At 40.7% G+C, this 27,408-nt stretch overlaps 2 protein-coding genes across 4 annotated transcripts in view; one reads left to right on the top strand and one right to left on the bottom strand.

Annotated features, from left to right (window-relative positions):
* Positions 1 to 572: 572 nt before the first annotated feature.
* Positions 573 to 3,849, bottom strand: COMMD2 (COMM domain containing 2). 2 transcript variants are annotated; one of them, XM_030028512.2, is made up of 5 exons: positions 3,738 to 3,849; positions 3,513 to 3,590; positions 2,865 to 2,947; positions 1,373 to 1,546; positions 573 to 873 (listed from the first exon to the last, which is right to left on the bottom strand). In XM_030028512.2, the coding sequence occupies exons 1-5, from the start codon at positions 3,802 to 3,804 to the stop codon at positions 676 to 678; spliced, it is 600 nt and encodes a 199-aa protein (XP_029884372.1). In that variant the 5' UTR covers positions 3,805 to 3,849; the 3' UTR covers positions 573 to 675. The 2 variants fall into 2 exon arrangements, with proteins under 2 accessions (XP_029884372.1, XP_029884373.1); XM_030028513.2 differs by lacking the exon at positions 3,513 to 3,590 and having other exon boundaries at positions 3,738 to 3,819.
* Positions 3,850 to 10,660: 6,811 nt separating this feature from the next.
* The window catches only part of RNF13 (ring finger protein 13), a 46,928-nt gene continuing 30,180 nt past the window's right edge, over positions 10,661 to 27,408 (top strand). The window contains exons 1-4 of one of the 2 annotated variants that reach the window (XM_030028517.2): positions 10,661 to 10,787; positions 17,499 to 17,626; positions 20,622 to 20,702; positions 25,888 to 26,013. In XM_030028517.2, coding sequence (XP_029884377.1) covers positions 17,513 to 17,626; positions 20,622 to 20,702; positions 25,888 to 26,013 — 321 coding nt within the window. In that variant the 5' untranslated portion in view covers positions 10,661 to 10,787; positions 17,499 to 17,512. Of the gene's footprint in view, positions 10,788 to 11,024; positions 11,368 to 17,498; positions 17,627 to 20,621; positions 20,703 to 25,887; positions 26,014 to 27,408 lie in introns of those variants that run through there. The other variant, XM_041126934.1, reaches the window with a different exon arrangement.

Here is a 27,408-nt window from a genome sequence, read left to right on the forward strand (position 1 = left end):
CTAACTGGGTTTTCTGTGGTAACCGCTCCCTGCGGAAAGCATGCAACTGCTGCATGGGGGTTATAGAGAGCTTCATTAAAATGGGAGCGTTAGCTTGATTGTCCTTTCTTGCATTATAGAAGAAGAGTAGCAAAGCAGCGTTAACACCCAGCCTCTGAGCTGACTGAATCCTTTGGAGGAAGAGGGCAGTAGTCCCACACGTACTCTTACACGTACATGGAGCTAGATGGAAGAAACATTCCTGTGAAGTATCATTTCTACCAGTCTAGTGTTTTGGTTTTTTAATTTCAAAACAGAAGCAAAATCAAGGGAAAAAAACTACTCGATAAATGTAAAAATAAATGTGCAGCTTCATGTAATATTAAGACAGCTCTCCTTAATGTAGGAAAGCTCTTCAAGTAGAACTATACTAAGTTAGGGCTAAAGAAATTCTCCGCATAGCATGCTGAATTTCTACATCTGCAAGTAAGGCAATACCAATTACCTATCTCATATCAGTCAGGTGTATAAAGTTAGCACCAGAGGACATTCAGCCTATAATTACTGGCTCAAGATCCTGGCACAGGAAAGCGTTTCATCTGATCCAGATGTTTATTTTTCCTCAAAGTGTATTTGTGAACATTCTTTTTAGTTGTTTCACAAACTGCTTAGTAAGACAACAGCCACGAATCAATACTATTTCATGTTGCGCACTATCCTCCTGCAATGGTTTGTTTTCATCTCCCCCAACGCTTGTTCCAGTTGCTGAATTAGGTGGAGGAGGGTAGAAGGGTCGGTTTGCAACACTTGGGCAATTTGATCTTCGTTCTGATTAAGATGTAGCTTCATAGTCACAGCAGGCTTAATCTGTTGTCTCAGGCTTCTGCTTGCAAGCTGCATGAGGGAGTTTAGATGAAATGGGAATAGGGAAACAAATAAACAGACAAAAGATGGTTATCAACTTCCATATTTACAACAGGTTTGCAGGACCCACTTGGAAGACTGTTTAAAAATCCTTTTCATCCACATTAAAGATACACACAATCTATTATTTAGGTTTATCATTAAGGCAACACTAATCCACCTTGATCAATGCTTTCATACTATTTCTGAAAATTAGGTGATAACTAAGAACGAATGTATTTAGTATATGCTAAAAAAACACCAATGGAGCTATAAATTCAATTTTCAGAAAGCAACATCGTTACATATCCTGTTCATCTCATAACTAGCTATCTTTAGTGCAATAACAAAATTATGTCAGTTTTAAATACAGGAAAAACTGTTGCCTCAATTACTTTGAAAGACTATAAATTCATTGTTTAGTAGTTGTTTATGATGTTAAAAAAATGTACAGTAAAATACAGAATACCGAAAACGTAAGAGAAGTTACCTGCACATCCAGTCTCCATTCAAGATTGTGGTAGCTGGGAAGCTTTGGTGCCAGCTCACTGAGAATGCTTCTTATCTCCTTCCTGTTATCGAGGTATAGCTGGAGCAGTAATTTGTTCAATTCATCTGAGAATCCCAGAACATGAATGGAATCTTGGAAGTCTATCTCAGAAATCTAAAAATAACAATTTAGGCCTTAATACGGAACTATGTAATAACCGTTATTTGTTGAGAAACAAGTAAAATGGTAAGTAAACGTTATGTATGGTGTGGTGCGGCCATTTTCCTGCAGGAATGTGCGAGGACAATTCTACAGCTAGGACAAAACAAATTATCCTGGTTTACGTGATTTACACATGTGGATGTATTACAGCTGATTTGCATCAGCTTCAGGAGCAGTTTTAGATCTTTTTTTTAAAAAGAAAAACATTCAACATCCTCACATTTAAGCCTCCACATCAGAGAACAAAAAGCAGCACAAAAAAGCATCTCAGCTTTGTCATGAGGAAGTACGTATTTCGATCATCAGTTTATCAACATGTTAACATAATACTGATACTCGAATTATAAATACTCTGAAATGATCCAATTGTCTGCACATGTAAGCGAGCACCAGGTACAACTTTTAAGGTTCATGTTACAGTACCTTAGAGTGGCCCCAAGAAGCCGATTCCCACAGGTCAATGCCTCTGTGCTGAACTGGAGAAGCTTGGTTCATCCTTGTGGAAGCAGTTATTTACTCAACAGAAAGTGTCATACCTTTACAATGCATTTGTACCATAAACACATTCTGTGATCAACTATATTCTACCATAATACACTATAATTTATCTGTCAGTCAAGTCACCTTACTTCAAGGGAAGATTCTGCAATATTTCAATCCCTTCCCCACCTGCTCTTCAGAACAATGCCTGCTTGAGTTTAATTTGGAATTACGTGTCTCTCTATCCATTCTCCATGTCTTCGTTGTTCAACTCTTCTACTACATCAACAGTAAAAAGTCTTTCCAATGGAAGAAGTTATTATCCAACTATATATATTTTTTTTTATTTTAATATCTGCTTACACTCACCCGAACTTCTGATGTTAGGAGCTGAAAAAGGTCTCAAACCTACTGTATCAGACAAACACACGGAATGCTTAACCGTGGGTTAGTACAGCACACATCCTGCACAGGAGCTGAACAACATCATCATCACTCAAGTTTTGTTATTTAGATAGAGCTTAATCCTGAAGCGTGCTTCTCTGTACGGACTACATTACTACACGTTCTTGCTATATGCCACTAAAACGTTGTTGAGTTTTAGCTTCAGACACTCAATACAAATTCCAGTGATCCAGTAACAGAACAAAGTTTTTTTTTAAATTAAAAGAATACGTCATCAGAATTTTGAACTAGGTTTTCCCCGTTCATCAGCATTTACAGAGCTGTAAGTGTTCAGAAGACATCTCTTGAGTGTGTCCCTGCATTCATTACACAAAGGTATCCTTACCATAAGCTTGGAGCTTTCCGTAAGAAGGTAGGTTAGTCCTTCCACCCCACGCTGAATGGTGTCAACACCAACGTTAAGTTTTCCTTCAAAGAAAGCACAAAGTACCTTTTACTTCCTTATGAAGCTGCCGCAGCAACGATATGTACAACTGGAAATTTATCCACAGCTACCTTGCAAAATAGTCACCGAAAAGACAAAAAAAAAGCAGAGGGCTGTGCACCTTTCAGGCAGCGCGTTACGCCCCCCACCCGCCCGCAACGAACAAACCAACCGGAACCCAAGAAAAACCCAAACCCACCTCTTTCGGCCCCACGCGGAGAAAACCGCACGCTCACGTACCGCAACTGCGCCCCGAATGCGCGGGCAGGCAACAGGCCAGCCCGCAGACCCCCTCCCGGCAGAGAAGGGCCTGCGGTCGCCCCCCCCCCCTCCCCTCCCCGGGCACCGAGCACGACCGGGCGCTGCCTGCCCGGGGTCCCGCCGGGCCCGGTTGCCCGCGGCCGCTCCCTGCCGTCAGCCCCCCTCCCCTCCGGCAGCCACCGCGTTTCCCGCTCTCCCGCCCCCGCTACGGACTCGCTACGGCCGGCCCCGGACGCCGGCCCCGGACCCCTCCCCCCGTGACAGCCCCCGGCCCGGCCCGGCTCTTACTGGCGGCCGCCTCGCAGGCCCGCGCCGCCGCGCCCCGCCGCAGCAGCTCCACCGCCAGGCGCCCCAGCTCGCCGAAAGCTGAAACGAGAAGAGGCGACTCCGCTGCAGGCCGCGCCGCCGGCCGCCGCCCCCCTCCCAGCCCCGCCGGGCGGGCTGCGCCCCCCCCCAACCACCGCCTCCCCTCCCCGCCGGCTCCGGGGCGGCCGGAGGCAGACGCTGCCGGACCTGCGGCGCCCACCCGCGGCAGGCAGCCCAGGTGCGCCTTCTGCTCCTCCGACAGCACCAGCAGCATCCCCGCGCCGCCGCCCGCCCAGGAAGGGGCCGGAGCTCGGCGCCCGGGAGGCGGCCACCGCCCCCGCGGCGGGGCGGGGCGGGGCGGGAGGAGCAGCGCCCGCCCCCGCGGCAGCCCCTCGCCGGCCGGGTGGCGGCGGCGCCGGCCTGAGGAGAGGCGGGCGGGGCCGGGGTTCCCGCCGAGCCGAGCCCCGCCCCGGGCTGCGCGGAGGCGGCGGGGCGCAGCGCCGCGGAGAACGCGCTGTTGTGAGGGGACGGCGGACAGAACCAGCCTGGGGAGCCACGGGAGAGAGAGGGCGCGGGCGCGGCGGGAGCGCTGCTGGCTGCCCAGCACGCAAACGGGCAGCGGCCAGAACGACGAGGTCTCCCCGAGGTCTTCGTTACTGCGGTGGAACCGTTCTTCTGCTTCACACACCTGCGCCGAAATCCTCATTTTAGCGACCTTTGCTTCCCGGTAATTCTCTTACCCGACCTTACATACGCAATTCAAAGCCATTTTGCGCGTACAGCCCGCGCTAACACCGAGATCCCATGGGGGGGCACTGTGCTGCATTGGCCAAATTTAAAGGGAAAAGATGACACTGGTGACACTGCCGTGTCCCACGGGCCGTACGCAGCGGCGTTTCTGGGCTGCAGTCACCTGGAGATGGCACCAACGTTCCCATCTGCCTAAAATGACTTTCTGAAAACGTGTATTCCTACCATGTTAAATAAAGCCAAAAAAAAAAAAAGATAACAAGGTTCTAAATTACTAAAAACGATGCGTAACTTACTTCTCATAGAACTTTTTTCTCTTTTAGGAGGTAGTTCATTTCCTTAAAGAGAAAAGGCTGGTCAGCTTTTGAAGGGTCTGTTTTAGAACACAATAGCCTTTGGAAAATGTGAGCGGAAAAATACTTGACTGCATTTTGTTACCAGACTGAAGAACTGGCCTTTCCTCGGTAACGCTGTGCTCTTCCGTAAGACCAGCAGTCAAGAACCCTTTCCAGCTGTCCCACACAGCTGGGTGAAATGTCACGCTTGCCAACAGCTATGTTCCAGTATAACTGTATCTTCAATTTATAAACTGATAAATTACCATAGCTACATCTACAGGAAATTTTTGCCACTTCGTGGCTGGGAAATAGGTATAGCACAAGTTCCTGCAAGGCCAGTGGGGTGAGGGTTCTTACTCTCCAGGAGAGTAGCCTTAACGCTATGGCTTCCTCGTGAGTGGCTATCAAGCTAAAATAATCTATTCTTGGTAAGTTTGTCCATTATTTCCACTCCCCCTCCACCCCACCCTGTTTTAAACATTCACCCACCCTGTTAAGTGCTCTGGTTAATGATGGTCAATAGATCTCAGGACCAAGACCTTCTACTATGAAAGATAAGAAAATACATTACAGATTCATTCCTAACCTTTTCCTTATTTAGTTCGAGTGCTTTCCAGGAGCAAGTCCAGTGTTAAAAGCACAGATATCAGAGACTCTGAGATACCAGATGTAGTACTTCAGCACTTGTTCTTCGGAGATTTTAGACGATAGCTTCACATTACTTCTTAAAATCATAACGGAGGAAGTAGAGGTAACGACTGTGAATAGCATGAAGGGAATGTAATTTCTTAGCCATCTGCTCAAATGAAAACAACTTTTGGTGGTATATTAGGATTGCAGATTTTTGTTCGTAGTTTTGGCTTTCAAGCATGACCTTCCAGCAGATTTTCACACCCAAAGTAGCAAAGTTCCTCATCGACTCATCCAAATAATTTTATTTGCCAAGTCCTTCTATGCATCTGACCTGTGCATTCCACAGACAGTCCTGCCATATTTTTTCCAAGCTACAAGGTAGATTTTTGTATTGTCTACTTGGTACATCTACCTGGACTTGGGGAAGTATTACTCACAGACTCACAGAATGGTTTGGGTTGGAAGGGACCTTAAAGATCATCTAGTTCCAACCTCCCTGCCATGGGCAGGGACACCTTCCACTAGATGAGGTTGCTCAAAGCCCCATCCAACCTGGCCTTGAACAATTCCAGGGATGGGGCAGCCACAACTTCTCTGGGCAACCTGTTCCAGTGCCTCACCTCCCTCACAGTGAAGAACTTCTTCCTTACATCTAATCTAAATCTACCCTCTACTCCACTCAGGACAGACTATTCACTGGTGCTGCTAAACAATAATTCAAGTGTCTTTATTTTGGACTCAGCCTGTTTCTGGTTGGTATAACCACAAGCTGAATCAAAAAAAACCCTCCAAACCAGTTCAGAAACTAACTTCCCTTCTCATTTGCTGATTCTTCACCCAAATCTTCCAGATTTCAGTCATTCATCTGAATTCCGTCTCTCCTTTGCCAGTTTTAACCCCCGCTCAGGACCTCTGTCTCCTCAGCTGATGATTTGATTTACCTTAGCAATTTTCAGTGTCCTGCCTATGGTTGCTCTTTTATCCAGCTTCGGCCCCTAAAAGATTATACTCTCCCTTCATAACACTTTTCATCTGAAGAGCACAAAAGATCTTAAAATATTGTAACTCTGATGTAAGAAATAATAATGATCCCCAGTTAACAGATGGGAATACCAAAGCAAGGAGACACTTACGTATACTGCAGAATAAATTAACCAATACAATACTCTATGCTACTATAGTTAGACCATTTCTAGGACTTGAACTAGAAAGTTTAAGAGTGCAGAGAGACCTGGGTGACTTAGCTAAGGTTATGTTTAATGAGCACAGCAGTACTCTCACTGCATTGGAAATTCTCATTTCAAGACATCCTCTCCTATTTTCAATACTGTGTTTAAACACTGCCATAGAACATATTACAATTTACTAAAGAGAAACTAATTATGGAACATAACTCCCTTCCTTGTACAAATAAAATGTATTTTTAGCACTACTGTTAACATGGTCTGTTTTGCTTACGATTACTATTCCTTGCAGTTACCGATGCATCATTTTTTAGTCTCCATTTATTTTGCGATTTCTGGTCTGAAGGACACTTTATGCTGACAGATCATCTCTGAATTACAGAAGACTCGTGGATTTTTGTATTTTGAAAGAGAGCCAGGGAATTGTGTTTTGAAAGCATACAATAATTCACACATTTTCCTGCTGTCTCCAGTTCAGTGGCAAGTAAAGCTAGATGTTCTAGAAGAAGACACTCCCTTTAAACCTACCATAAACAAAACAGACGTTCACAGAATATTTTTCCTGGGAATTCTCAGAAGGGTTTCAACCTCACCTCTCATCTGCAGCCGCAATCAAATGCAAGCTACTTCGGAAGAACGGAGCTAGTATTTGAAAGAGGGTGGGATCTCTAATTAGTTGACAAACTATCAAAATAAGTTTTTACAAAGACCAATTCTTTCATGGGAGTAGGATAAAGATTACATCCATTAGGATCTCTGTTATATTTGTTTACCAAGATATGTAAGGAATCTCTCTACAAATATTTAAGTTCGGTGGATCAACATCAAGTTTTTTGCAGGCAACTGCCATCTTCTTCTACTCATATTTAAGATTAAGTGACTCCAAGAAAATAGATTAATTCTGGCTACTCTGCTCTTGGCCAACAGTTTGGCTTTGCTGTTTAGGATAATACATCCTTCAGCTCTAAAAATTCCTAACACATATACGTACGCTGGTAGAATTACAGATATGCACTGTCTCCTCTCAGCAGGCTAATTGACCAATTAGCCTTACAAGAGTTAATGCATTAGCTAAATGGAATTTTGAGAAAGATACAAGTTTTACTTGTATATGTTTCTAAAGCACATATGCATTATATAATGAAAAACTTTGGTGGATTTTTTCCTCCAGAAAATAGCAGAGAAGTGAATACTAAATGGGACAGCTTATCTTATACTTTTAATCTTTTTCATATAAAAGTATCTCCATTATGTTTGGATAATTTCTTTAAGCCAGAAATCAGAAAACCTTTGGTCTACCTTGAAGAAATGTGTGCGTATATGTGCGTGCATATTTTAAGAACACAGTACAGTAACAGACTGTGAAATCATAAACTAAAGGTGATTAGAAAGTAAGTTCAGAAGTGAGAAAAGGGAATACAAATCTTATGCTTGAAAAGCAAGTATAAAAACGATGGGAGAAGGTAAAAAAGAAATAAGATGGAGGAGATAACAAGCATGAAAAAAGGAGGAAAAAAAACCCTGAATATCTATACGTTCAATACTAATTCCTAACTACTGCTCTAGGAATCTTGGTAATTGGGTCAGAATGGCAGCTTGTTTCCTTTGTGCCATAAGAGCATCAGTAGGATAGTGCAGAGAAATACACAGTATACATGGCAAGAAGAATAATGAGGCGAAGTCAAAGACTGGAAACATAAAATGAACCAACAGGTAATACGAAGATATTATCTACCTAACTGGAATGTGCAAATTTCTAGAAGGATTTGCTCAATAGTAGGCACGTACAATCCACCTGCGAAACTGTGATGTTCTCCACTGCCACAAAACTAGTGGGATCGATCTTTGTGAAGCCCTTTCCTTAGCAGGCATCCAGTCCACTCAGGAATCCTATGGTACGCCAGGCAGAAAAGAGACATACTGTGTGAACACAGAAACACCCTGTGTTAGGGTGATAGGACCATTTTAAAATAGCCCAAGGACGAGTTCAGAAAATTGACCAAGTTGTGGAATACTTTAACATTCCAGGAAAGAAAAAAGGTATACGCAAAGGCTATCTCCACTAATTTGTGTAAAGGACATTAGCTCCCCAGCTGGCCTCAAAATAATAACGGACATAGCTGTTAGAGAGATCCATACCTTCTGGAAATGCTGCCCATTACCTCACAATGAAACTGGGGAAAAAATCCAGATATTATCTCCCGTTACTGAGATGAACTTTTCCGCTCATCCTCTCCTGATAGGGAAGACTGGTGTCATAAGCTAGAAACCATAATATGTGCTTTTAAAATCCCACAATGTTTTCGCGAGTTCTTCCTTTTTCCTTAGTCACTACATCTCCCAAGACATTGGTACTGCTATCACAGAAAATTACAGAGCCACGCAGATCCAAATGTTGACAGAAGCTGCCAAACCTGTATGTAAGGTAAAAGTCCACCGGATTTACATGCAGTCAAGTATTACAGCAATGAGCAATTTATAAATTCATTAAGTACTCCTGCATTTCATATTTTGTAGGAAAAAAATCCTTTAAAAATCACAGTAGTTTTTACATCCTTGCTTCCCAGTGAAACAAAATTGATGTGAGAAATGCCTGTTCACTTGCTATTTACTCCCCACTGTACCATCTTTGAAACTTAGCAGCCAGTTTGACAAAGGCAAAACGTTTCGAGTACAGTTAAGTTCCTTTACCTGTTGTGAATCTGGTCAAAGGATAAAAATTCATACTGTTTCCGAGTGGCTGGTCAGGCAGTCGTAATTCTAGTCTACATATCCCTTCTGTGTGTATAGAACATCATGTATCTTGCCCAGAAAAAATGTTATTGTAAGCATGAAGGAAAAGAGTAATTAAGGGAAGACACAAATCTGTATAGAAGTGAACTTTAGAGAAAGGCTGCATGTTTTTTTCCATAAATATTATTCTGTTAAAGCTAAGCATACCACACATTGAAGGAAAAGGACCTTCACTCATTCTTCTCATATGTATGAGATATTGTCAACCCCTGAAGGATACAAAAGCAGTAACTGGCATAACATAGCAAGTATGCTATTTATCATAGGATCGTTTAGGTTGGAAAAGACCTTTAGGATCATCGAGTCCAACCGTTAACCTGGCCCTGCCAGGTCCACCACTAAACCACGTCCCTAAGCACCACATCTACACGTCTTTTAAATCCCTCCGGAGATGGTGACTCCACCACTTCCCTGGGCAGCCCGTTCCAGTGCTTGACAGCCCTTTCGGTGAAGAAATTTTTCCTGATGTCCAATCTAAACCTCCCCTGGCGCAACTGGAGGCCGTTTCCTCTCGTCCTATCGCTTGTTACTTGAGAAAAGAGGCCGACCCCCGCGTCGCTACCTCGCCCCGCTCACTTTTTGTGCTTAGGTGACATTTCTCAAGTGCGTTCTTCTGTTTTTTTAAACACAGAGCTGGGCTACAGTCAGCGGAGGGGGAACCCCCGCCGCCCCGTCTCCCACACACTGCTGGAGCCCGCCGTCCGCTTCTGAAGCCCGCTCGGCTCCCGCGCCGTCCCCCGCGGCCCTCGGCGCCAGCTCCCGCCGCCGCTGCCACCGGGGGCGCGGCGCGGCGCGGGCGGGAGGCGGCGGCCGGTGAACGCGTAGGCCACGCCTCCAGCTCCCACAAGAGCCGGCGGGCTGCGAGCCGAGGTGAAGGCGGCGAGGGGGCGGCTGCAGCGGGAGGCGCCGACGCTCGTCTCCGTTACCTGCTTCCCCAGGTTCCCTTCGCGGGAGCGCTCTGCTGTCCCTCACGCTAACCGCCAGTTCGGAGGCGACGGCAAACCCTGGCCGAGACACGCTCCCGCCGCACTCGAGGCGCTGAGGAGGCCGCGCCGCGCCGGGCGGGGCCGGGCCGGGCCGCCAGTATCGGAAAGCGGTGACAGCGGACACGTCTGCGCCCCTCGCCTTCCCCCGGGAGGCCGCCGGTTGCTGACGGCGCGGGCGGCCGGTGCGGGGAGGGGAGGCAGAGGAGGAGGAGGAGGAGGAGCCGCCGCCACCGCCTCAGCCCAAGTGGGCGGTGTCGGCGGCGGAGGGTGAGGCGGCCGCAGCTAGCCCGCCCCGCCCCGTCCCGCCCCCTGCCCTGGCGCAGGGCGCGGCAGAGGCGGGGCCGACTGCAGAGCTCGGCACCGCCCGCTCGCCTGCTAAGCCCGCCTCGCGTCACGCGCCGGCGGCTGAGTGGCAGCCCCGGCGAGCAATAGCTTGCCCCGAGTCGACGCCTCTTGCTGCGCGGCGGCGGGGCGGGACTTCCGCCGTGGCCGCTGAGCGGGCGGAGACCGCCATGGAGTCGGCCTAGGCGCGGCCCTCGGCTCCCCGCGCCGGGCCTTGAGCCGGGCCCGCAGGTGAGGGCCGCCGGGGCGGGGGACGCGGTCGCCGGGTCCCCTCCGGCCTCTTCCCTGCTGCCGGGCGCCCTGGCTTCGCGGCGGTTAAGGAATTAGCGGGCCCGTCGCTCCATTGCGCAGCGCTTATTCGCCTCCGCCCTTCGAGCGGCGAGGCGGGGCTGGCCGCGGCCCCGCGGCTCGGGCCCCGCCGCGGTGTGCCCGGCTGCCAGCGTCGCTGGCCCTGGCGCTTGCTTTTCCCGCAGGCCGTCTCTGCGGTCTGCGCGGAGATCCACCTCGGTCGGTGGGTAAAGGGCTCGCCGGGCATCGCTTCGAGAGCGATGGAAGCTAAATCCTCACTCTGGCCTTGCACAGCTCTGCCTGCTGCGTGGTTCCTCGGAGGCTGGCTGTGCGCTGAGGCGCTGGTTGTGCTCGGAAGATCATGAGTAGCATGGAGGCTGGCTGGCTGACAGCCAAATTGCTAATAAAAAGAGGAAAGCAAACCGAGAGGAATCGTTCCTGCGCATTAGCAGATCGGAACGCTGAACCTCCTTTGTGTGCATTAGTTTTCAGTTCAGCGGATAGATCTTAGATGGAGATTCGGGTCAGTAATGATACGATGGCATCAGAATGCAAAAAGCCAGAGACACTGGGGCTTTTGGGGATATGTGTGAAAATTATTGATATTTGTGTCACTTTTGTTCATCCACTGCTTGGGTAATTTTGGAAGGTGCAGCCCAATCTACCAAAATATTTAGAATGTTGTCACTGAGTTCGTGGCAGGACAAAGTTTCTCTATGCTCATGTGACTTTTGTGATTGCTGTAAGCATTGTGATCCTATTTGGCACTAAAATAGAATTAAGTTTGTTTAATACAGATGTGCAGGTTAGGGGTTTTTTTTCACCAATGGGAGGGGAAACAGCTGTTTTCTGGAGAGAGTTGAAGTATGAGCATAACCATGTGGGCAAGGAATTGCTTTGTGTTGTCTTTTGCTGTGAAATTCATTTTGAGTTGATTGAGATACAGACTTTTGAAATTTTGATACTTGTATATACTTTGTGGAGCTTGGTTTGTGGAGAGTTGCCAAAAACTCTGAATATTCTTATCCGTGTCCCAAGCCATGTAATTTTTTCATGACATAAGTCTTAAATGTGTTCACAAGGCTTGTTCACATTGGCAGGTATGAAACTGGTATTTTTGATGGGGTGCAGGTCTATCCAGAAGAATGTTTTCCACTCAGGTTGCCTATTCTGGTCTGGGAGTCAGTGTATTGTGTTAAAAACACTGTGTGTTTTGTAACACCTTATTTTTAATACAAACAATACTGTTAATATATTAAAAGGTAGGCAAGGTGTTCTCAGTGTCTGGTGCAGCAGACAGATACATCTGTTGTGTATTGTCAGTTCTTGTATCGAGCTTATTTAGCCATCCTTATCTTCAAGTAGAATGGACATTTTGCTGTCCTCTTCCTTCAAAAGTGTAATTAGGAATGTATTTTCTATTGTATGTACAAAAATACTACTGCTGCCTTATCTTCATGGGCAGTGCATTGTCTGATGTATTCCAAGTTACTGTATTTACTTCATGATTGTCTTGCTGCTTGTAGATATACTGTGATACAGCACACCCTACAGCACACCCCACATTTTCACCTCTTCAGTTCTGACCTGGTGATCCTGTTCAGTCCTGTGACGGAGGGATGTAGCTGCTCAGGCTTAGTTTGTTTTGTGAGTTCTAGGATGTAGAGTGGGAAGGAAAAAAAAAAAAAAAGACTCTCAAAATGCCCAAAGTTACTTAAGGAGAACTTTGCCTATACGTACTGGAAAATCAGGGGTAAAGTGCTGAAGATTTAATGCAGAGTCAAGTTTAACTTCTTTTTGTGTGGTTTACAGTATAGTCTTTAATTACATACACCTATGTGTGCTATAAGCTGCCTCGTTCAATTAAGAGTGTGGTCTACAAATGAGGCATGGAATTTCAGGAATTGTAAGGCTTTTTTGCTTGCATTTGAGGCAGTAGTTCTTGGGCCCAGAAGAATCTGTATGTATGTAACTGTTTGACAGAGAAGACTGCACTGTACGTGTATGTTCTCTGCAAGGACAACTTTAATTCTGGTATTTTCTAACCTTGCTCAATACTATTTTAATGTTTTCTCCGTGTTGTAAGGTATGTGCTGAATTTTCTGTATTGGTTAAAGTACTGTGATAGCTTCAAGTGTATTGTTGCTTCTGTCGTGGTAAAAATGATAGTATTTTTTGAACAATGGTTGTTTATCCTTATGGTTTCACTGACATCCTCTTTGTTAGGGCAGGCTCATGAGAGAAACTGGTAAATAGGAATTTAGAAATAAAAATTAATGAATTTCGTAATTCATTACGGGTTCCTGTGACTGTAACTTCTGTTCCGCTAACCAGTTGAAAGTTTCGCAAAGCATCATATGTCAGAATGATCGTCATAATCATGAGAACTATTTTTGAAAATAACAGCTTTTTCCTCCCATTAGTAATAATGAATTTTAATTATCTTCATGTTAGTGTCAGTTTAAATCAAATCTAACTCTCCAGTCTTTGCTTTAATTAACGCTGAGGACCTCAGATCATGGGACAATGCTTTCTGCTTAAAAAACCCACAAAGGATAGGACAGGAGGACAGAAATTCTTAGGTGTTTCTTGATTCTGAAATAGAATGTAGTAGTCTTGGCTGTGACTTCCTAAGTCAACAAAGTTACAATTTTCAGAATGAAGTATCTACAGTCAGATGAAAACAAATCCACATGGAACCATTTAAATAAGAAGCCTCAATCTAGAGGTTTTCAACAATCATACAAACAGTTTGGATGACCTAATTGAGTTTAATTGTTTGTGAAGTACTTTTAATTCCTCCAATAAAAGAAGTTAGAGGAGATCCAGGTGTTCTGACAATGCTGTTATCAAGCATGTACCATCTACTTTTAAAACTTGTCCCTGAATTATTTTAACTGTTATAATAATATTGGATCCAGTGTATTTGCTGTTGTTTTGTGTTGCCACTATTTTAATTTTAAGTCATTTCAAGTAATTTCTTACTGTGAGACTAGAAGAATTACTAGAGAGACTTAGTCATCCATCTATGGACCAAGCAATTCTTTTAAATTCAGCAATGAAAGTGGTTAGATTTCATGCTGAATGTAGCACTTAATTGTTGCTTGGTTTGTACTCTGAAGTAGCTGGTGTACTGGATCACGTGGTTTTTTGTTGAATGTGTTGGAATTTTGAATGTTGGATTTATTTAGCTTGACCACGTTTAGGTGTGAGTTTTTGTAAGGGGAATAAGATATTTTGTACTTCTGTGTTCTTAAGAGATTGCCTGCATATCATCATGTTGTAGCTAAGCCTAAGAGGAACATGAAGTTCCTCTGTAGGCAGCTAATCATTGTCTGTCTTAAGACTGGATTATGACTGTAGCAACAGTATGAAGAGAAATTGTCAGATGTAACTTGTCAGTGGAGGACAGAGGTCCTGATCTTCAGCATTAGGTTGTGTTTTTGCAGTGAAAGGCATTTAGAAGTAAGAGCTCAGGGGGAGGTTCTTCCTGGCTGCTTCTCACTAACAGTGACTAGCACCATTGTCATGGGGCTATTCCTGATGCCAGAGATTTTCTAGGAATTAATGATGATCAGGCTCTACACTCCTCTCTTACTGTATCCCAAGTTAGTAAGTTAGGCTGTTGTGGGAGACTTAGTTAGGGAAATTCTCCATTACTACTCCTTGCTCTAAAGAGTTTTCGTTGTTAAGATGGTCCTCTTCAAAGAAAAACAAAAAGGTATTTGTTTAAGCACTAAAATATATTACCTCACTCAGTAGTTTCGTTTGGAATAAACTTTCTGTGTGAAAGAGTTCTCTGTCATTCTTTTTTAAGGCCATGTCCAGCAGACGAAGAGTCTGTTGTTCAGGTGGGTCATAATGCAGAATCCCACTGAGTCTTTCCCCTCTAAGCTTGTGTGCTTGTAGCTGTCCCACCAAACTTGGGTAGTACAGTCAGATTGTAAGAGCATGACACACAGAAATGAATGATAGTTGTTGTCTCTCAAGTTCTGTAGATGGAAGTGCTGCTATTAAATGGTCTAGGTTATTAGATAGTTTAAATGCTTTCTTTTAAAATGCAAATTTAGAAAACATCTCCAATGTCAGTATGCTTATAAAGGCTTATAGTATGCTCATATAGATTAAGTGTATTTTTGTCACTCAGAGTATTGATGCAGAACATGTTATACTAGCACTGTGGTGAAATTGTACATTGATGTTGAGTTGTTTTAATAAAATAAACTTGATAGAATATAACATCTGGGAAGGAGAAAGTGAAAGAGTAAAGTCAGTAAAGAGGTGGAGAAAACAAATACTGGTTTAATTTTTATAGAGACAGGACTGGGGGAGAGAGGCATGGCAGTAATCCAGCCTGTATTTTGGGAGCATCAGACAGGACAGAAGCCTCTACATGTAGCTCATGAGAGATGGGGGAGAAGATAGATGGGTGGGCATCTGGCCAGGATTCTTATCCAGCTCCACATCTTTCCTCTCTAGAAGTCTCTACCCCTTTGTCAGCTAACTATTCCTCCAGTTCAGATTGCATTTCTCAACAGCACAAATTAAGGCTAAATCTCAAACTCCAACATACTGCAAACTGTGGGAAGTATATATACAGGAATTTAAACCCCTTTAAAAACATTAGGAAACTTCTAAGGGGGAGGAAAAGTATTAAAAGGTACAGTTTATGTGGAAATTCAAGGACTCCAAAATGAGGAAATGCTGCTTTTATGGCTCCTTGTGCAACTTCAGTTTATCCATTTGCCCTTTTGTGTAGAAATGGCTATATAGTTTAATAAATCATATTCTCATATTTTTCCCTTACAGAACCTTGTTTTATTCAGTGTGAGAGTAGCATGCACTAAAAGACATAAGTCAGTTATGTGGAAGGCTGAAACTTCTTCCTCTCCCTTGCCTAACCCAAGTTCTTGGATGCTTGATTTTGCAATTTAGGTAGTAGAATTTTTACCCATATGAGTGTGTATTAGGTAATTGCCTTTTGTTTGTATTAGAATCTGAAAGACCTGCATTAGATTAAATGCCCGTGGGCACATGGTATTGAGCATTTTAGACTAAAGCTTTGCAGAGACACCATTTCTTACTACGTTAAACATGATATTTAGCAAATGTTGCAGGTTTGCACCATGCTGTTTATATGTATGTGAATTGTGAGAGCATAAATTTGAGAGCCCTATAAGAAGTGTGGAGGAAGTTGGTCTTTCACAGACATTCAATAAATTCTGTGGTCCTAAGGAATAGCCTTTATCAGTCATGGAAATGACATTTCAACATGAATCATGTTTGTTGTCTAGATCGGGACTCTCATTGGTGCCAGAAAAATGATTATTTGGAAGAGATAAGTGGAAAGTAATCTGTAACCTGTTTCAAAGAATACTGAATTTCTAAGCTGAGCAGTGCTGTGTATTATTATCTTAAGTGTTAGCATTCATCTTTGCTGGAAAGAATTGAAATGTTCAGAATTTAAACATTGTATCTTTAACATCGGTGTTGTATTTGATGGGCAGATTTTGTGGCTTCAAGATATGTATGATTGTAAAATTGGCCAATTTTTGGTATGAGAGATTACGGAATGAAATCTATTACTATTGCAGTTGATGTGGGTGTTAAATTTGAGAGGGAGTTCAAAGTTCTGTTCATGCAAATGTTTGTTTTGTTCGGCTTGTTTTTTGTTGGTGGTTTTTTTTGAGGGTAATGTGATACTCTCAATGACTTCAGTTAAGGGTGCAGATATCATTGCTCATACAAGGAGGGCATTCAGGCCCTAAATTTGTGTTTTTAATACATTTTTAAAAAACCCAAACCCTCTTCGTGTGGCAAAGCAAAAATATAAAAATATTTGTTTTGCTTTCTCCTAACCCTTCTCTTTTTTTGTTTCTTTTTTTTTTTTCTTTGATTAATCAGCAGTTTTAAAGAACAGTTTCTGTTAGAAAACATGTCCCTTTATTTCCGGACACAAGCTGTTGCTTTTTGCTGCTGGTTTTGATGAAGATTTATTAACAAAGCGGAATTAACTTCCTTTTAATGTCATGAGCTTGTGAAATACTTTAGAGAGTATTTATGTTCTTTTTTTGAAAGGTCTCAGAAATGCACACACTTTACAGGAGACTACATCTGCTGTCCGGACCATGAGTCACGTTTGAGCATTTGTGAATTTTAGTGAAGTTGGTAGAACTAGTTTGTATTTGTTACCTGTTGGTATCACACTGGTTTTGCAAGTGTATATTTAGAATAAATGCTTTTAGTAGAATTACTCCAGGTACATGAGGAATTTTGCCGATTTGGATTTATGCTAGAAGAAGGGAAGGTTAAAATTGAGAATGTCTAAGGATGATTAATATCGTGTAAGTGTTTATTCCTGTATACTGCTTGCATTGCTATGTGTTGCCTAAAGCTTTTTGAAGTGCTGCTATTATAATTTTTGTGTTTTATGCCTGTATTCTCATGGAGGTTACATGTTCTTAGCAAAGGGGACTCTTATCTCTAAAATAATCGTATAAATTAAAGATTACTTGTTTCTCAAAAGTAAAGGTAGAATAACATTTTGTGTACTTAATTTAGAAGAAAAGTTTTAACTGACCAATAGAGCCCAGTAAAATGACAGAGGAAAATATTTGCTATATGCCTTGACTCTCTTTTTTTTTTTTGTTGCAGGTATTAAATAAAATATGCTGTTGTCAATAGGAATGCTGATGTTGTCTGCTACTCAGATATACACTATTTTGACTGTTCAGTTATTTGCTTTCCTGAATCTTTTACCTGTGGAGGCAGATATTTTAGCAGTAAGTATAAGAATATTTTTCTACATAGATGAAATCTCTATAAAACTGAATCTTCTTTTAAGCTATTCTATTAATGAATCAGTTAGTACAATAAATGTTATAGCAGGTTGTTTGGAATGGAATTGCCTTAACACTTTAGTTAAATAAAAAAATAAATTGTACATTTTCAAATAAGCTTACAGATGATGTGTGCTCAGATACCGTGGCAGTGAAAGCACTTAATTCCCTTAGTCATTTAACAAGTTCCAATCTGACCAGATATCCTATTGCATGTTATAACCCTGTTAAAAGAATTCCATAATTATTTGGTTTAGACAGCAATTTAAGTTTCGGTGATGGATGCCATTTTGTAGGGTAACTGTATATAAATAAATAAAGTAAAATAATCTTCTATGGCTAGTATAATTTGTGTCCGCTGGAGGCCTTGTCAGTAAAGTTTTTGTGTATGTTACACCTAGATATATTTTTTTGAATAGCTGATAACCTCTGCTATCATTAAGAATAATATTTTTGGGGTGTGTAGAATTTTTAAATGATCAGACTGATAAACAGTGTAATGAACATAGGGTCAGCGGTAAAAGTTGTTGCTGGGCTATTTATTACCAATTTTATATATTGTGTAGTTTTATGGAGGAAGTTATATGTGTCTTTGTAGGATAGAACTTAAGCCACTGACATAATTAAACCTAAGTACTGTAGTCTATATATTCTCTGCTAGTTACAGTCATATCCAGGAGAGTTGATAATATATCAATTAATTTAGGAGAACAGACTGAAAAACCCGTGAAGCTAAATGTTAAAATAAAAATACTTAAAACTTTATGGTAATGTGGGGTTGATGAATACTGAGTTATGTTATTTGGATCTTTGGGTTGTTACTGTTACTATTTGCTGTAGATAAAAATTTTAAGAAACAATGCAGATAGATAATTGCTTTATTATGGAACTGACATCACCATTCTATTGTGAAATTTTAAACTGGCTTTGTACTGTAAACCTGATTTCCCCTCCCCCCTTTCCACTCTCACCATGCCCGTGTTTCCTCTTTTCATAAAAAAAAAAAAAATTAATTCTTGCTACTTCCTCCCTTAGAAAAGATATTTAAAAAAAAAACCCAAAAAAACCCAACCCCCCCCCCCCCCCAACCTCAAAAAAAAAAAAAAAAAAGGAAAAAAGGCATTTTGGAAGTTCAGTTTAATTTTTTTCTATTTGAGCTTCTGTGTGCAGTATTCTAAAATAATTCCATCTAAAAAATGAAGCGTCTTTTATTCTTGGATATTTGGAAGTTACAGATCTATTCTGAGAATGGCTTTGAAGTAGGAAATGAAGAGGTGAACTAGACACTTACTAAAACTTTGCTGTGAAAAGGACCCAGTTGAATGCTTGTGAGATACTCTGAAGAAGAGGGAATGTTTGCACACTGTCACATGGAATTGAAGGCATAAAGATATCTCAATCTTGAGAGATTTCATGGTTTATTGATTGCCCATTTGGGGAGCAAAATCCAGGCTGAAGTTTTGGGTTCGCCAACAAAAGAAATTCTTCTTTTCCCTACTGATTTAGGTGTATTTTTATGCTTCTGTGTTCTCATGTTGTTGCACCCTCAAATGAAGGAGTATGTTTGGATAAAGTACTGTTATGTGTATATGAAGCGTGACTGGTTATTTTTTAAATAAGGGATAAAAATAAACAGGTTTGTGTCTGACTCCTAGCTTAAGCTGGGGCTTGCTAAGTGATTCAGGCGAAAACTTACTGTAGCACAGGCTCAGGAAGGATGTTTTGAAGAAGGTAGCTGAGTGAATAGCAAGGATGGAGGAAGACAGTGTACTGGCGCAGAGCTGTGCTACATGATGGAAGGATGGAAGACCAGGAGGGAGAAGTTGTATGGAGCAGATTGATTACACAGAACAAAAACGCTTCCTTGAAATTTGCCTCCATTCCTACCTCTTTCCCCTCAATTTTATTAAAGTCTGTGGGGTGGAGGCTCCTTTGAAACGTTGCTCCTTTGAAAGAGTTAAGATAAATGATGGTAGTGTTTTTCTTTGAACTATGGTTTGAGTTCCCCTGTCCAAGTCTGGCTCTTAGGAAATATCTTGTCCCTCTGAAATAAACACAATCCTTTCTTCACTGTTCTGTATGACAATTGGATGATAACAGTCAATAGATAAATATTTCTCAGTCACTAAACTAATAAAACTTACCAACTGATGTGCATTCAAGTCAGTTACTGTATAATTCACAACTTCAGCAGGAAACTAACTTTTACTTTTAATGGAAAGAATTTTAGCATACATACAATTTGTACTTTTTATTGTATGGATTCTGCATTGGTTAGGCATATCATAGAGCTACAAAACATGAACAAGGAAAGGAGAAACAAAGCTTCTACAGTTTTAAGGTCTTTACAGTATTCCTCTGTTTTGAAATGAAAGCTTATAGTTAGTATAAAACAAAACTGTAGAGAGAGTTTTCAGCTACTAACCTGAATAGCTAGCAGGGAATTGAGAAGGGGTAATATATGGAGGCTATTCTGTGCCTACAATAAACTACCTGTTAAAAGCTGTTCTTCCCCATACGCAACTGAATTCAAAGCAAAACAGCAAGAACAACACCACCCAAAAAAAGCCCCACACCCAAAAAGCCCAGCTCTTCACATTTTTGCTTTTTTGGGTTGTTTGTAGTTTCTCATCTGAATATATGATGGTATTTGAATTGTAGGCAGTAGAAAGAAAAATTTAACATACAGATAATTTAATGAAAGACCTATTTATTACTTTCTTGTTCTGACAACTAGATAAGAATGATGTTGCCATGTGTGTGGAAGACAAGTGGAAGAAGCAGTTTTGTGGTTTCACTGACATAGTCACAAGAGGTCCTATGTCTGATAAATATTTTAATCTAAAAAAAAATGTGCAGTGTTGTTTATTTCTATTTACACTTGTCTATTTCTCTCTTGTTGCAAACCTGAATTTTCTTTAAAATTTATTTTTCTTAGTATAACCTTGAAAATGGAACCCAGACCTTTGATGATCTACCTGCTAGATTTGGCTACAGACTGCCAGCAGAAGGCTTGAAGGTAAAAAAAAAAAAAAAAGTATATATCCTGAATATATATATAGAGGACCATATCTGCTGAATACTTCTTCTGTAAGCTAAAAAAGAGAAAAGTTAAATGAATATAGTATTGAGGAAAAATAAATACAGACCTGATTAATCTACTTCTCAAGCAAAACAAATGTACAAAGGGTCTGATATGAACTGTTGCCTGTGAATAGGAGATTCCTCTCCTAAAAGAGAATTTTGGTAATCTGACCTTTTGTATGTAAGAGAGAATTTGCTGAACATTTTTAATAAATAAATAAATTAAAAATAGCTGAACGATGGGAATCTAAGAAAGTAAGTTTGGTAGACCATTGTTTTTTCTGAAGTTGGTGGCAATACTGATATATGATGTCAGTTACCTTGCACTGGTATCAGTGGATGTCAGATTGAATTTTGTCTTGATTTATTTTTTTAAAATACCTGGAGGATTTATTGTCTCTGTAGGGTTGTATATTGGTGAGCCCTTTCGCACTGTAAAGTGTGGAAAGGCAAGAGAGATTATCTTCCTTGCATGTGGCCCACATTGAGTGTTGTGTAAAGGAACTGTAACTCATTTTCTTGGGAAAGTACAAGAACTGTTGTCGGTTTGCTTCCCTCCTTGCATTTCTTAAGCAACTGAATGGAGAAGCTTAAGGGCTGCAGTTCTGCCTTAACCCCTGTGTTCTGTGCCACAAAGCTAGTGGCTATGTAGCAGGTGGTTGATCGCACACTCTTTCCTTACACAGCCTCCTTTCAATTGCATTCTGCACCCCATAGCAGATAAGTTCCTCATTCTCCCAGTGCTCCTCTCAGGCATGTGTTGCACTAATGCTATTTTATTTTACTCTGTGTCATTAAGTGGGGAAAATGTAGATAGCACATATAAACATTTTTGTTAGTTGTCTGTCATAGGGTCTTATACTCCAAATAAAATTGTATTGGGATAGGAATGCTGTGACATGAATTGAAAACCGGACATAGGATTGTTAACAGAAGGCACTAGTAAGTGATAATATATTGAATTAGCAGAAAAAGTACATGTGACTTCTTAAATTTTGTTAATCCAGTTTGTTAATCCATTTTGATATACAAGAACTAAAAAGCACGTAAATATTATAGTGCATTAAATTGTAAAATGCACCTAGTATTAGAGAAGACAGAAGTAAGGTGTAAGGATTTGCAAATGTTAATGGAACTGGAAAGGGAAAAATCATATTGACATATTATGCAAAGTGGTTAACGTGCAAAAAATGTCAAAGATGGCTATAACCATGGGAATACATATAGGACTTTATCATTATTTTGCACTAGATTAGAAATTCTGAAGACGTGATGTCTTCTGAAATACAGCAGCAAGCATGTTTTGTGCAGTGGGACAATTTCTTTTCCATGTGTCTGGTGTGGTTAATACGCTTGGTATATAGTAAGATGTGTAGATGGACTGAATGAAATTAATAGAAGGGAAATTATGTTCAAGGTGAAATGGGAAAGTACTATGAAGAAAGTTAAATAAATATAGCTTCCGTAGGCAATGATGAGAAGGCATGTTCTACTCTTTCTGACTTCTGCGAAGGTAGCAGCTGTCCATACGTTCTGGTGGCAGTAGTCAGAAACTGGTGTAAAGACAAACTCACTTCTATCTGTGTAAAATAAGATAGAGGAGGTAGAAAAGAAATTATTTAAAAATAAATAATATATGGTGACTTTAACGCTGCAAACTGGTGTCACAGTCCTGCTGCTTAGAAAAGTATTTAAAAGCTAGATGAATGTCCAGTTCAGTTATAGTCTTCACGTCCTCTGAGGTAAGTTTGTTGCTGAGATTATGTAGCTGATGCTTGTTGTCAAATGCTGGTGTGCTGTGTTGAATTCAAGAACAGTGAGCATGCTGCGTTTTTCTCTTTGCCTGACATAAGATGCCTATGGACTGACATGAACCATTTACTTTCTCTAGGATCACATTCTTGCAGTCAGTGTCAGTAACTTTGTTCATTTCAGATAAATCTTATTTTCTGTTCCTTTCCTGTGCTTGAAACACTAATCTACAAGAAAAGCAATTTAGTTTAGCTGTCCAGTTTACTACTTGTGTGAAGTTCAGATTTCATTATTTATTGTGTAAGTGGCTACATGGAGTCAGCCTTGTGGCAGTAACTTGTTTGTCTGGCTGTCACTTTGAACAGTGCATGAGTAAGTATTTATGACTGAGATGTAGGTGTTTTTTATTTTGTATAAGAATTCTAAGCTGTAAACACATTTAGGCAGACTACCTTCCAAGTTGCAGCAAATGGGAATTGCTATCATTTACGCACCTATGGAGACCATGAATAGCACATGGGGGCTGAGAGCTGCTTTCCTATTCATTCTGTCTGTAGCCTGTATGGTCCCAAAATCTGGCTCTGCATCATCGTTGATGTTGCAATGTTTGTGAATAAACACTACCCAAAAAATGAAGCTGATGTGAAGGTACAAGGTTGGATCTCTCTTTGATTGCATGGTGTCCTTTTAATCCCAAAGGGGAATAAATTGCTGTAAGAATTTGTGTAACACTTAAGAATTTCTCTGCAAATGAAACTTCAAGAAGACTTCATTTCCATGCCCAGTGGGTTTTATCATGGGGAGAAGTGGTATTAGAGCTGTATAGTTGTTTACTGACTATATTGAGAAACAGAGGGTGATTAAGTGATTTGCCCAAGTAGTGAGCCAATTTAATACATCAAAAATAGATATAAGGAGCTTTGATTCTAACCTTTCTAACTGTTGGACAGCTCTGTGTCTTAACTAAGGTAGATGTCATCACCTGTGTAGAAATAATAATGAGTTTTAATCCTGAATATAATACTAAAACTTTTTTCCTTGTTTGCATTAAGATTTTATTACTTCAAAAAATGCTATGATATTGGTTGAAATAGGATGAAAATAGTATACTTTTTCAATGCTTATGATTAAGATTTATTAATATGCAACTTGTAAAACACAGTCTGTCAGATTCTATAATAATTTGTGCCAAAGCATAAATGTAGGTGCCTTTTTTTTTTTGGCTTGTTATGCTCTAGTTAAAGTGGTCAGTCATTTGTGCCTGCGTTCTTAGAACAGGTCCTCAATTAAAGATAATTAAGAACGTATGGTAGCATTCAGAAAAATCCAGTCTAGTCATAGTTAGCTTTTGGTTTCTATGTATGCATTTCTTGAACTGTAAGATGATGTTGTGTGATTTGTGTAAAACTTCTCTGTAGAATGCAGTTGGTTCCAGATGTACCACTCAAGTTAAAAAAGAGTAAATGCTTTGTGTGAAACTATGTAACATAAGTAGCATTTGCTATACAAATTGGGAACCTTAGGGACCTAAATTTGGCTGTCAGCAAATCAGTGTAGAATTTTCAGTGGATATTGCTTTTAATTGTTACAGGCTCTGTAATGTTGTGCCTGTCACCACAAACTTGGCAAAGAACAGATTGCTGGTGCAGCTTCTCTGCCAAAAGGAATATTATCATTACAAAAACCTATTCCTCAAAACAAAGTTGCTTCTCTCTATTGTAGGTTAAACTTTATGAATAATACATGTTTATGGATAAAATGTAAGATTATATATAAAAAGTACATTTAAACTGACAATTTATAAACTGTGTATATATATAAACTTACATGTATTTTATATATTTAAACTGACAGTTTATATGTATATATTATATAATATAGTTATCATATATAATAATTATTGTTTTCTACACAGGTGATGACATCTATATCTCTAAAGCTGTCAGTGAAAACTGAGTTTAAAGCTCTTGAGGATATATCTAGAACTGTAGCAATAATTTCTTGAGCCCGCAGCAGTGTAGCCTCTCATGATCTGTATTTGCATAAAACAAATTACTTATATTCTTATTTTCTGGCGATTCACTGCTCTTTATCTGTGTGATAATTTGCTGTGGCTTTAAAACTGATTTAAACAAGTGTGAATCTTGTAGGAATAGTCTGATGTCAAATGATACTTCATTGCATTAGGATCCAAAAGCCTCTATCACACTGTGACCTTGCATGAACACCTTACAAAGAAAGTAATTTTTCTGAAGAGGTGTATTTCAAATGAAAGGTGGACAAAACCTCCTCTAGGTGTACTGTCTGGACTTTTCTGTATCTTGGTAATCAAAATCTGTTGTGAAGAGACTGACAGCAGGGAATCTAATTAATATCAATCTAATTATTAATTAACTAACAAATTAATATTAATCTAATTAATAAAGAAGCTCATTTTCAGGTGATCTAGAGATGTGACCAAGGAAGCAAGCATATTCTAGTAAAGGAAAAAGGGAAGGTCTGCTCTTTTTGGAGCTAGAACAAATATTCTTGTGCAGTATGTGTGATATTCTTTTGGCATTTGTCTTGTGTAAATTTCTGTCAGCAGTGTTTACAGAGCATTTACAGTAGTAGGGAAGAAAGTTCTAGGGAGCAGGCAACCCTGAAGTCACAGCATTGTAAGTACACAACAGAGGGGCTAGCGTCAGTGCGTTCAGTATTAAGGTGAGCAGGTTTCCTCCAAGAGAAGCTGGAGAGTTTTTCAGCAGATGTTAAAAGCACGAGGTTAGGAGAGTTTCTACTCCAAACATTTTCAGTGGTGTGGTACTAACTCGGTCACCTAAAAACAATCCAGAGATTGCTTCGAGACTGGCATTGCCAGAATTTCCTACTTCTGTGAATCTTTCAACTGTAGCAGATTTGATGACCTATCGTCTTTGCTTACCGTAGTAAACCAGCTATTTTGTATGCTAGTTCAGTGTTGATTTCACACACCTAACTTTCTTCGGTTTCCCCTTCTTAGGCTACTATACTTCAGTTTTCTTGATTAGTCTCCATAAGTCTTAGGATAATAGTTCCACAATATTAATGTACTATATGCAGTCCTCTCTATGCTGAATTATACTGGAAAGTCTGAGTTATGAACTTCAGATGAGGTAGTTAGAAAAACTGTATTTTCTTTCTAACTTTCTAATTCTTTACAGACATAAAGATTCTGATGAATCAAAATAGTCAGGGATGTAGCAGAAATCTTGCTATGATATGGGACTGAGCTGATAATAAGAATTTGTTTAGCTGTTGTATGAAAGCATACAATTTTCTGTCTTAACAAAAGGCTTGGCAGACAAGTATAAGGAAAAAGAAATGAAGTTCGTGTTTCTGTTTTCTAGGGGTTCCTAATAAATTCAAAACCAGAGAATGCATGTGAGCCTATAGCCCCACCTCCATTCAAAGACAACTCGACCAGTGTTTTTATTGTGTTAATTCGAAGGCTGGAGTGTAACTTTGATACCAAGGTAAGATTTTATGGTGGGTTTTTTGGTTGTTTTTTGTTTGTTTGTTTTGTTTTGTTTTTAATTTTTCCCCAGTTTCTGTTTCAAAGTCTTAAAGAATTTACTGGTGTTTCAGAAAAATATCTATAGCTAACAGCAGGATAGATACTGATGCAAAGGGAAGGGAGAGTTTTATTGTCTACAGGAAGATGAAGCAGTATTGTAATATGATTTAATTTATGATTACCTGTTTGTGACCCATCTTACATGGCAAATAAGGGTGACAGATGCTGCAGTTTTATAATAGAAAGCATTCAGGAGCAATATCAGCTTTTCTTGCCAGTTAGACTCTTTTGCTGCCAGGGATCGCAGGGGAGATTAAGGAATGGAGATAACATAAGAGCACCCAAAATCTGGAAGCCACTTTCCTGATTTGTTTTTTGTTTTTAATAGCTGGATTATCTTCTTGTGGCTCACACTGAGACCCCATAAACAATGATAGTGTCACAGTTGGTTGATGGGGAGAGGACACAGTGCACTGCTGGGTAGAAACAGGCACAAGTGGCAGGATGGGAATGTTTTTAAAAGGGTACAACAGCTAGATGTTATATTATGAAGTATTTATATTATAAAAATTTTGACCTGTAGCTGAAGTGGAGTATTCTCTGTGTTATTTTAAAAATACAAAATTATTTGTGCTTGGCTAGAATATATGGTTTTCTTGAAAATGACCCTGATATATGGGGCAGCAAAGGATGTCTTAAGGAAAGCAGGGCTCTTCAATTTGTTGTCGACTTTCATGAACCAAAAGGAGATCCAACTGTACTTGCTGCTATGTGGTATACTCAGTTATGTGGTATTGTGGTTAAACATGTAAATTCTTCCCAGACTGTAGATTCCAGCTATAGAGGCAGCCTCACTGCTCATGTAATCTACCTTCACATCAAACTCAGGAATGTCATATATTTTATACTGTGAATCCTGTCACCATGTGTGTATATGGCTTAGTGGGAAAAAGAAAGGGAAATGACACTTGTCTTTCATGTCCTTTTTGACTGTCTAATTGCTGCCCCTAAACTGATGGGACATTATTACTGCTGAAGACACTGTTAAAGGAACAGGTCAGAATTTTTCTAGTGGAATACATTTTTAATCAGAAATATGGCAAATGCTTGTTCACTGAAGACAACTTGTTTTGTTGAAGAAGTTGGCATTGTGGCTGAGCCTTCAGCTTTTTTACTCTGGGTGCTAAACCAGAAAAATCACATCTCTGTTGCTGGTCACAGAATTCTGAGGTTCTGAGAAGCTTTGGAAAGCCGCATAGCTGAAGGCAAGAGTCAAGCAGGGAGAGACATGCAGAATTGCTTTTCCACTTAGCTATCAACTTAGTAAATGTGAACTCTTGTATTTTAATTTTAC

Source organism: Aquila chrysaetos, chromosome 10, assembly GCF_900496995.4.
Source record: "Aquila chrysaetos chrysaetos chromosome 10, bAquChr1.4, whole genome shotgun sequence".
Lineage (NCBI taxonomy): Eukaryota > Metazoa > Chordata > Aves > Accipitriformes > Accipitridae > Aquila > Aquila chrysaetos.

Bases quoted from the DNA above. Each gene is read 5' to 3' on its own strand.
- COMMD2 (XM_030028512.2), bottom strand. From the start codon at position 3,804: ATGCTGCTGGTGCTGTCGGAGGAGCAGAAGGCGCACCTGGGCTGCCTG. The intron at 2,948-3,512 runs GTAAGAGCCGGG...CTTTCTTTGAAG, and splicing joins GGCCTGCGAGGCGGCCGCCA to GAAAACTTAACGTTGGTGTT. The intron at 874-1,372 runs GTAACTTCTCTT...TCCCTCATGCAG, and splicing joins AATGGAGACTGGATGTGCAG to CTTGCAAGCAGAAGCCTGAG.